Raw genomic sequence first — 10,083 nt, 5'->3', positions numbered from 1 at the left:
GAAATACATGGAATACCTAAAAATACATGTAAAAATATTTTGGTATGATGAATGTGTATTTTTCCCACTGGGAGAGGTGAGGAAGTTGTGTCTTACCCTGAAGAACCTGGGATGTGTGCTTGACGCTGAAAGGCATGAGATTTAAAAGACATCACTGGGAGTGTCGGTGAAACCGAACAATTGAAGGAACACAAATCCTTTTCTGTCAGATGTCTACCAGGACAAGGACATGTACTTCACAATTTAGCTGATCTTTTTGAACTCGCAGACTTTTGAAGCAGAAAAATTTAATCTCTTGAGATTGCAACCCATCCATGTATACATGGCAAGACATCTCTGATCCTTGTATGTAAGAAGACTACAGATATTATTCTTTATTTTTCAATAAATAAAGATTAAAATGATAAGTAATGATGTGTTATTAGGGTAGATTGATACGATCCAGAAAAAGGGAAGTAATTTTCCCTTCTACACAAACAACAGGCATCCTGCTTGGCCACATCCTTTAATTCCAGCCCTGAAATTACTCACTTGTGAAAGCATCTTAATTGTATTTAAATATCTAGGCTTTACTATGTGGACACATACGCCGTATACCAGTAAGCAATGAAAGACCATGACACTCATTTCCATTGTTCTCAAGATATTTGGAAAAATAACCTTGACAGTTAAAATAGCCCCTGGGATAATTGCAGCTATTAGAGCCATTACCTATCCAAATTCAGGTATTTTTGCAGTGATGAAAGTCTTGTTTCACAGGTCAGTTGAAGCAAGGAAATAAATTGAAACAGAAGCTTTTCCTCCTATTGAGTACTTTTATATACCCACTCCACGATGCATCTGCTGGCTGATGTACACGAAGTAACATAATTTGTGTGCAAAAGAGAAAAGGAATTCTTAGGCTATTCATTTTATTCCCATGATGTTGAGTGCCCATTTCCATGATATTTTGATTGCAGGAATGCCAAACAGCTAGAATAGGTGGTAAAAAGAATTAAGTTCTAAAACTCAGGATTAGGATTTAAATTATTATAGATTCATGGGAACTTCCAGAGCATAGATTTCAATTATCCCTTATTCTAGTCTTCCATTAAGATTTTTCTGGTCACTTGCACTTGGGGAATGTTAGCTACTTTTTTATATGATACTTTAACTATAAATTAAACTGATGAAGAAGAATTACTTGATTCATTATTACATCTCTGGTTAAAAAAAAAGAGAAAGCATGAGGGGGAAAAACAGGAAAGAACTGATCACTTCATGAAGGAGGAGTCATGCTTCAGCTCTTTTCTACTTGCTTCTCCTCAATTACTTCGGAGAATTTTTTTTTATCTACAGCTTTTAGATTTGAGCTTCTGGCATGGAATCTTAGATGAATCCCACAGTACTGGAAATAATGTTTTATGTATTAAACTTGAAAAAGGATAGTATGTTCTGCCAAGTAACTTGTACAAACTTCTGACCTTTGGAACAATAATAGACATGGTAGCTGGAAATGTTAATTTCGCCACTGCAGTACAAAAATAAGTAAAAAATAGTCTTAGGCTTTACAGCAGGGAAACTGTGTCCTTACCTGATTGTCATTTTGAGAGTGTCTCATACTGCCTTTCTCTAGTAGGAACAGTGTAATGACTTTGTGATGTTATGAATAGTTGCTTTTAAGATCAGGGCTATCAATTCAACCGTTGCTGTGCTTGCAGTGATACGAGGCACAATACCAAAGAAGGCTACAGTTAAGGAAATGTCAAATTTCCTCAGATTTTTCTTAGAGGAAACACTAGAAATATTATAACTTGGGATGACCAGTAAAGTCCTTCAGTATAACAAAGACAATTGTGCCATAAAGGGCAAGTGATAAAAAGAACTGGAAGGAATAGCAGGAGAAAGGGAAGAAACAAAAACACTCTTGTTTATTAGGAAGGAAAGAGAAAAAAAAAAAAGATGGCAAAGGACAAACACAAGTTGTATGCCTGCACAGCTTTGATCTCATAAATTTACAAAATTGGACTTAGTGCAAGGAAGGAAATTTTCTCAGGAGTGTTTGATATACTGCTGTTTCCTGCTGTCCCTAGGGAGCAGCAGTCACCGGAGATGCAGGTCTTCAGAACTTAAAGCATAATCCAAGTCTGCTTTGCAGAAACCTCGCAAAACTTTGGAGCGACATAGCTGCTTTTTATATAAGGTTAAACTCCAAATTTTCACCCTGAAGAATGTTCTGCACACTCGAGCTGAGCAGCGCACTGCTGCACAGCCTGTTCCTCCGAAGAGGCAGGCGTATTTCTGCAAGGGCCTGAACTTATCTTGATATGGCTGATAGTAGATACTTGTGCCTATGAGTCCTCAGCGGGTAATGCAGTGACATGCTGAAATGGGAACACCTCGACGCCTCCGATCTGGAAGTCGTGGGCTCTTAAAAATCTCGAAGACGACAAGTATTTTATAAACTGTGAGGAAAAGAGATGGGAACTCACTCAAAATATAGGTGTGACTGCTAAGGAACTATGTGCCCATGTATGGTGTCATGAGAAACAGATTCCCTGCCCCAGCAAGCCGAGGTACAGGGAGGAGCACGTCCCCCCGGAGCCGGGACACACAGAGCGTGTCCGGGGGTCCCGCCCGCCGAACCGCCGCCTGAGGAGAAGGCGCGCGCTGACGGGCGGCGCCGCGCGCGACCCGTTAACGGCTGCTGCCGCCCCCCAGCCCCGCGAGAGGCGGGTCTCCCCGCAGCACCGCCGCGCCCCCTCCCTCCCCCGCGCATGCGCAGAGCCTCTCCCCAACCCTCGCGAGCCTTCCCTCCGCGCGGCTGCGCGAGCCAGCCCCCTCCCCGCCCTGCCGAGCCGCGGGGCGTGGCTTGCCACGCCCCCTCCCCGCTCCCCCACCCTTCTGGCTGATACTCTGGGTTAAAGAGCCCGCTCTCGGCCTTTTCTGCTCGGGTGGGCTTTGCGGGGGGCGAGCGCGGGCGCGGGGCTGGAGCCGCGGCGGCGGCTAGCTGGCGCCCTAGGGCGGCGACTGCGTCAGGTTCGGGGCGCGGAGCGGGGCGGGAGAGCCGCCGCGGCCGCTGCGCGAAACTCTTCGCCCGCCCGCGTGGCTTTGAGCGGGCGGGGTGGGAGGAGCCGCTCGGCGGAGGGGCCGACCGCCCTGGAGTCCCGCTCCGGCCGGTAACTTGGCGCAGCCCGCGCGGGACTCTCCTCGGCGGCAGGGCCGCGGCGCCGCCAGGGCCCGCGGGATGGGGAGCGGCGGCGCCGGCGGGAATGCGGCGGCGGGCGCCGGCGCCACCTGCCCCGCGTGCCGCTGCTGAGCCGAGCCGGGAGCCGGAGCCGCCCGCAGGAGCCGCCCGCCTGGTGAGGAGCCAGCGCGGGGCGGGGGGCGCCGCGCCGGGCCCCCTTCCCCCCCACCTCCCCCCCGCGGCGGCGTGCGCGGCCTCCCGCTCCTCCGGGCCGGGGCACGGCGGGGGGTGGGGGGGGGTGGGGGGGGCGGCCGCGGAGCGCGGGCGGGGTGGGGGTGGGGGGGGTTGTCGGGCGCGGCGGCTCCGCACCCGCCGCCGGCCGCGACCTGAAGCTTTGCCTCCCGCTTCGCGCCCGGAGGGATCGCACGCCGCGGCCGTTTCCGAGGAGTTACAGAGCCGGAGGAGCCGAGGAGTAGGATGACCTCTCCTGTGGACCCCAGGATTAAACAGGCGTTGCGGAAGAAGCCTGCGGAGAGGACCCAAGAGGTAACGCAACTTCTCCCCCCCCGCACGAATCTGTGTGCAGACTTGCTGCTCGGTGCTGCATAGGACGGTGCTGGCGCTCGCAGGCGCTTTCTTTTAAGCAGGGAACGCTCCCCCCGACCACTTTCTTTTCCAGTGATTATTTACATTTTTGCAAAGTTGGACCTTCCATTTTAAACGTGCAGTAGACATAAAACGCTGTGTGGAATAGTTCAGGCAAGTGTAGGAAGAAGTAGATGTGTATCACTGAGAAGTAAAAACATCCATATTCCAGAGATGCAAAACTTCTGGGAAAAGTTAGCTGAAAAACTTTGCTTACCTGTACCGTGATGCAAATTTATACAAAACCAAACTGATTATGTTTTACAGACTGCATAAAGGGCTGTTTCCCCAGTGAGTGGGAGTGTAGAAATGCGCAAGGCTGGGTAGCTACAATAAAACACATTTTCCAATTAACTCCTTCCTCTGTCCCCTCCCTGCAAACTAGTCCCATAATCAACCGTGTATTTTGGAAATGGCAGTGTCATGGAGCTAATGCGTTAACTTAATAGCAAGCTATGTTTGATAGCCTTTGGACGTCACTGAAAGTCTGGAAAGGAGTGAGATTGTTTGCATTTGCTTTTTTTGTTGTTTGTTTTCCTTACTGTGATTTTTTTTTTTTTTACGTGCTCAGGAATTAGTGGCAAGAAATGATAGGCTCTTGAGTCTGTCCCTTTGAGACAGGAAAACATCTGTTCTCCCTTGATACTTAATGGAGAGCAAAATGTCCTGCCTGGTCTTCCCCGTAAGCTAATTATCAAAAGGCTACTCAAGAAGTGAGATTGACTGGGAATATTTTGTAGTGGGGCAAAGACCCCGTTGCCCCTCCAAGGCACTGTTTTAAGTGACTGATGCACACAGCTTTGGCTCCAGTGTTTGCCTGTATTGGGATATCTGATATATTCGTGTTTCTGCCTCTGCTTCCTTAAATAAATGATGAGGCAGCCTCTAAGAAAACTCTGTTCTTTTTATCTTATTTTTTTTTCACTCCTCTCTTGCTTCGGACTTTTTTCTGTTCAGTGCTAGTCTACACTTCCAGCATTACTTTGCTGGTATGGTTTGCAGTGTTGGGCAACTTAGCTGATCACAGAAGTGTCATTCATGAGCCGGCGTGCCCTGCGTCATGTGTTTTACCTTTGGGAATAGGTAGCTTGCCATGGGCTGCAACATCTAAAGACTTGTTTTTATTTCTTCCAAAATTGAAGTCTAATGTCTGTGTTCCTCCCTGCCCTATCCCTGATTTTTTTCCCCCTGACAATTTTTACGGATTTTTTTAGTGTTGTCACATCATTTTGGCCAATGCTGTCTTTCAAGGTTAGAAAAAAAATCTGTATTTTAACATTAAAGTAAACTGTCAGGAATCATAGTCTACAGCTAGATTACACTGTGCTCGTGGGTTCACGTGGTGTTGTGTAGATGTCCATTGATCTGACATCAGGGTTGTGTGCAAATTTGAATTTGCCATGGTGTCTAAATAGTGGAAAAACCCCAACCCTTTGCTGATCAGACTAATAGCAACTTTAAAAATGATTTTAAAAATCTTAATTTTCTTCTTACTCTGGCCCTTTTTTGGCAAGTGCTTGGGGCACTTAACAGTGAGACTGTTCGTGGTTAAAGTTAAACAGGTACTTGCAACTTGGCAGGATTGGGGCCTCTGATCTTATTGCTTGTTGCAGCGTGGATAATTACAGCCAAATTGGTTTTGTTTTCTTAGGGTGCATCAGTTTTTTTAGAAACTGACCTAATTTCCCAGAAAGTGCTTCCCTTTTTTAATAGTACAGTGCAACCAGTAGTCCCCTTTATGGATCTATACTACCTGTTCATGCACAAAGCAAAAAACCTGTACCCACCGCCTGCCCCACTCTGCCAGATTTCCCAAGCATATGCTCTAAAATGAGATGACAGATGGATACACGCTCATGAGGGAACCGGAGGAAACAATTGCAAAAGTGATTTTTTTTCTTCCCCCCCCCCCCCCCCCCCCAAATATACAATATATCCTGACGTGTCAACTTTCTTTTTTTTCTGTAGGAATCGAGACCTAGGCCAGAGAAGTAAAAACTTGCTTATTGTAGCCATGATTGTCAGATCCCAGTTTCAGGTGTCTCTGCACAGGGTATATGAGCTGGTGACTCCTCTCTTGAAGTATCAGGTTCTGCACAGGCAAAAAACGTGACTTCTTTCTTCCCTTCTGCTCCTGTAGAAAGGTATCATCAGCTCCTCCCGGATGAAGTCAGCTGCATGTGGCTGGTCATGTCTTTTGACTATGCTTTTTATAAGAACTTTTTAAACAAACTTCTTTTCCCTCTCCCATTCCCCAAAAGTCTAGAAACCATGATTGTGATATTATGATGACCCTAAGATCTCTGTACTGATTCGTTTCAATCACTTTTAGTCCCTTTCTGCCCTTCCCCCTCCGTTTTTGTCCCTGCAGTTTACATGAGCAGTTTACCTAGGTATTACAAATTACAAGGTTGGGACCACACTGGTTAGTAGCATGGTCTTGTGCTTTAACCATCATCTGTACAGCAGTCTCTGGAAAAAACTCGCAGACAAATAATAATCTGCATAAATAATCCCCATGTCAGTTTTAGCTTATGAGTGGTATGATTATTTGCTTTTTTTTGACTCTTTCTTGATGAAATGTTTTAATTTTCTCAATGGCTTGTTCAAATAAAAATGTTAATTATTGATGCTACAAATATCTTTGGAAGAATCTGCTAGAGCAAGTTTTCAGTGCTGTGGTAACATTCCAATGTTTGTTAATTGCTGAAGTGTATAAGTTATGCATATTAGACATGTAGACACTTGATTTTTGTTGTTGTTGTAGCTCAGCTACTTCATGTATGATAATCTTTCATTTCGTTGCGGGGGGGGGGGGGATTATTTTGATGAACTCCTGGAGATTAATGCTAACACTTGATGATACACATTTTTATGTAATGGCTGTTCTGCTACTCTGTTTAGAAACTCTTTCGGTACTACCCAAATCTGGAAAACCTTTGGGTTGCTCTCCCTTCCCCTAGTGCATCGTAAAATTATATAGATACGTGATGCAAGCCAGCCTGTCTTGTGGAAGGTCTCTTTAAATGTTTAATCATAGACTGATACCAGTATATGTGGAAGATTACCACTCTAGCATGCGTCTCCCACTTCAGTAGAATTTACGATCCCAAGATTACAAAGGATTGACTGTGTGCATGTTTGTGTCACAAACTATATTATATCTAATATCTGCTATACTACACAGCTACTAAACTGTACTATGTCTGATACTGTATAGTATCAGTATGCTATAGAAGTATTACGTGTGCATATATTAAATACATATATACACAAAAAATCTGTTTGTGCATGGGGGGATTTAGGTGTTGTGTATGTCTGCGCATGTGTGTGTTTTGATTATCCCAACAAATGATCTCTTTTAACATCTGTCAACTCTAATAAATTCACTCTCAGGCTGAACATTAAGTAAATATACATCGCCCCACGTATACATGCACACATATATACCTCCCCATACTCTGTGTGTGTATATTTTTATATATATATATATATAGTGTGCATGTGTATATAGTATCAGATTACATATAGTATATATACTGATGTGTGTGTGTCTATGTAGGGGTGTATGTTTACTTAAGGTTCAGCCTTAAGGCTGCACTTAAGGTGCAGAGTTTGTTAGTGTTCTGTCAGATGTTAAAGAGATCATTTGTTGGAATAATCTGTTGTTGAAACCATGTGCTGTCTCATCAAATCTGGATGCTTATTTGCTTATAAATCATATCTATATTCAAACTAAAATATTAAACCAGTATATGAAATCTTAAATATCTGAATGCGTACTGCAGGGTTACACTGATATCTGTCTGGTTTGGAATATGGGAGTATTTATACATGTGGATACTCTAATTCTTGCAAGTTGAGAATATGGCATTTTTGTACTTCCATGTAGTGTTTTTAGCTTCTGGTCTTATACAGTATCATGCATATTTCTCATGTCAGAAGTGGGGCTATTAAATTAGTAATTTGAGAATATTTTAATAGAAGGAAATCACTTGTTCAAAGTAGTAGGAAGGGAGGACAAATGTTTATGGCACCATGTGTGCGCACTCATTGAAGGTTTGATTTTTGAGGCCGAAGGTTCCTTATCTGATCCACACAAAGCCTGTGATGTTAGTCTGGTGGGGAGTGGTTTAATGGCTACAACAGATAATGTCTTAGTGCCTGATGGGGCAAAATAGCAAATGATTATGCTACTTCATGTATTCAATTCTTTCTGTGAGCGTGAACTCTTCCATTTTTAATGGATCCTTTTCCCACTGTAGTTTCTTCTCAGTTCTTCATGACTTTGTTCTAGACAGCATTTCCTTCCATGGTGAAGGCGGGGAGGGGAACTTTGCCTATATTGGACTTCAAAGACTTAGAGTTTATTTTTATACTGGAAGCTCTTGTATTTTCCTAACTTTGTAGTATGTCTTGTTTCAGTAATTCTCAATTAATGTTAATTCAACTTATTTTGGCAATAATAACCCCTCCTACTCTTCCTGTTCCCTTTTTTCTATGACAGTGGAAATGGAAAAAACCTAATTTGCACAACTGTGTCATAACAGAGTCTGCTGTTTGGAGTGTGTCTGTGATGCTTCTTGATGGCTTATGTATAGAGGAATATATCTGCATTAATCTAAATCGTGCACAGATACTGCAGTGATGGGCATTATAAAATGTCTGTAATAAATAAAATAAATTATTGCTGACAGTATAACAAAGGCACTCTTGTACTGTAGCACAGCTGAGCCAAACAGAAGAGAACATCTGCTTCTTGTTTCCAGAAATAACTGGTATTTTGAAGTGGTTTTTTTCATCCTTTTAATAATTTTCTGTAGACTCAGTAGGTGAAACGGGATTAGCCTTTGTTAAAATGTTTCTGCAGTTCACACTGAGCTCTTAGCGGTGTTAATGTAACATGTTGTTGTTGAATAGCCACGTAACATAATCATAATTGTAGAATCCTTACAAAAACTAGATGCTTGCAATTATCTTAATACAAATTTCAGTTTGGTTTTAAATGAAATAGCAGATGCTGGTTCGTATTTAATAAAAATTCCTTACTGTTAGTATGTGGGCCTCCAAAACAGGGAAAGAGTAATGATGGAAACCTGACTCCTGCCATAATTTTCTGCTGCCTACTCTCTGTCTTATGGTTTCCTTCCCATTTTTTGGTTAGTGATACGTTCTTTTATAGCTGACTCTTTCTAAAACTTTGTCATGCAAGCTACAACTTTGGAGCTCAAACTGAAGAGGAGAGGCGGTTATCTAGTGTAAAACACTAGCAATTTTTTTCTGTAGCTGTGTGTTTATGGATCTTTGCTGTGTAGGTGGGGGAGCCCCAATTGCAAAGAACTGACCAGTGCTGCTTAACCTTTAATCCTTACCTTGCAAAGACTTAGGTCAGCGTTTATCTTTGCATGTGCCGGAGCAGCCTTGTCTGTGTGTACGTGTAGCTGAAGGTATGAGTTTCTCGCTGGGAATGTACTACTGTGTTATATTTTGGAATGACGTCAAGTCAAATGGAGAACCTGCCCATGGAAGTAACTCTATTCTGAGTCCTTTGGTCAATGTTTTGTTGCAGGTAAGCTCCAAATCTGTGAAAAGGGTGTGTGTAGTGCTTGGCTTGCTCCTGTACGTGTGTGTGCTCAATCTGTTTGGCTTAAAGGAGGCTTTTTTAAGGTGTGAGAATTTTGTGGAATGCCCCGTTCCCCTCCCCATGCAGTCTATAACTGGGGAGTGTATGATTTCAAAACATCCTATGTTTGATATTAATCTGTGAGCCAGTTGGTCACTATGGTGCGAAGCGTTTTGTAACCAATATGGCTTGAAGTCCGGGGGTTACTTTGATTGTGTTCGTTCAAATGTATTTGGCAACATTTAAGTACTTGGGACTTGGAAGAAACCTTTCAGATTGTGTTGGTCATCAGTGGGTTAAGAAAGTGATTGCTAACGCATACTGATATGCCTGCAACTTACTACTAATAAATTCCTGGCAGGGTTGCTCTGTACCATATGCGTATTGCCTTTATTTGTATGACAACAATTATTACTTACAGTTACAAGAACATAAAACCTTGTACTATAATAATGAATACTTTACAAGCAGTCTTGTGAAGGTGACAGATACAACTTGAATTTTATTCTGTATGATTAGAAGACCAAACACAGAAAAATAAGTTTGTTTTATTAGCAAAACTGTTGGGTAGCTGCAATTTTAGTGAAAGACAGTGCATGTGCTCCAATCTTGTCCTCCGTAGTAGGATGCTCCGTACAATAGATGCTGT

The 10,083-nt window shown here is 43.3% G+C and overlaps 1 protein-coding gene across 6 annotated transcripts in view; it reads left to right on the top strand.

Annotated features, from left to right (window-relative positions):
• The first annotated feature begins 2,852 nt into the window (after positions 1–2,852).
• The window catches only part of RAPGEF6 (Rap guanine nucleotide exchange factor 6), a 136,934-nt gene continuing 129,703 nt past the window's right edge, over positions 2,853–10,083 (top strand). For 5 of the 6 annotated variants that reach the window (XM_064521149.1, XM_064521143.1, XM_064521144.1 and 2 more), the window contains exons 1-2: positions 2,853–3,341; positions 3,585–3,712. In XM_064521149.1, the coding sequence (XP_064377219.1) occupies positions 3,644–3,712 (69 nt within the window). In that variant the 5' untranslated portion in view covers positions 2,853–3,341; positions 3,585–3,643. The remainder of the gene's footprint in view (positions 3,342–3,584; positions 3,713–10,083) is intronic. The other variant, XM_064521145.1, reaches the window with a different exon arrangement.

This window comes from Dromaius novaehollandiae, chromosome 15 (assembly GCF_036370855.1).
Source record: "Dromaius novaehollandiae isolate bDroNov1 chromosome 15, bDroNov1.hap1, whole genome shotgun sequence".
NCBI lineage: Eukaryota > Metazoa > Chordata > Aves > Casuariiformes > Dromaiidae > Dromaius > Dromaius novaehollandiae.
The sequence above is the reverse complement of the archived record's forward strand: the minus strand, read 5'-3'. Positions and strand labels throughout refer to the sequence as shown.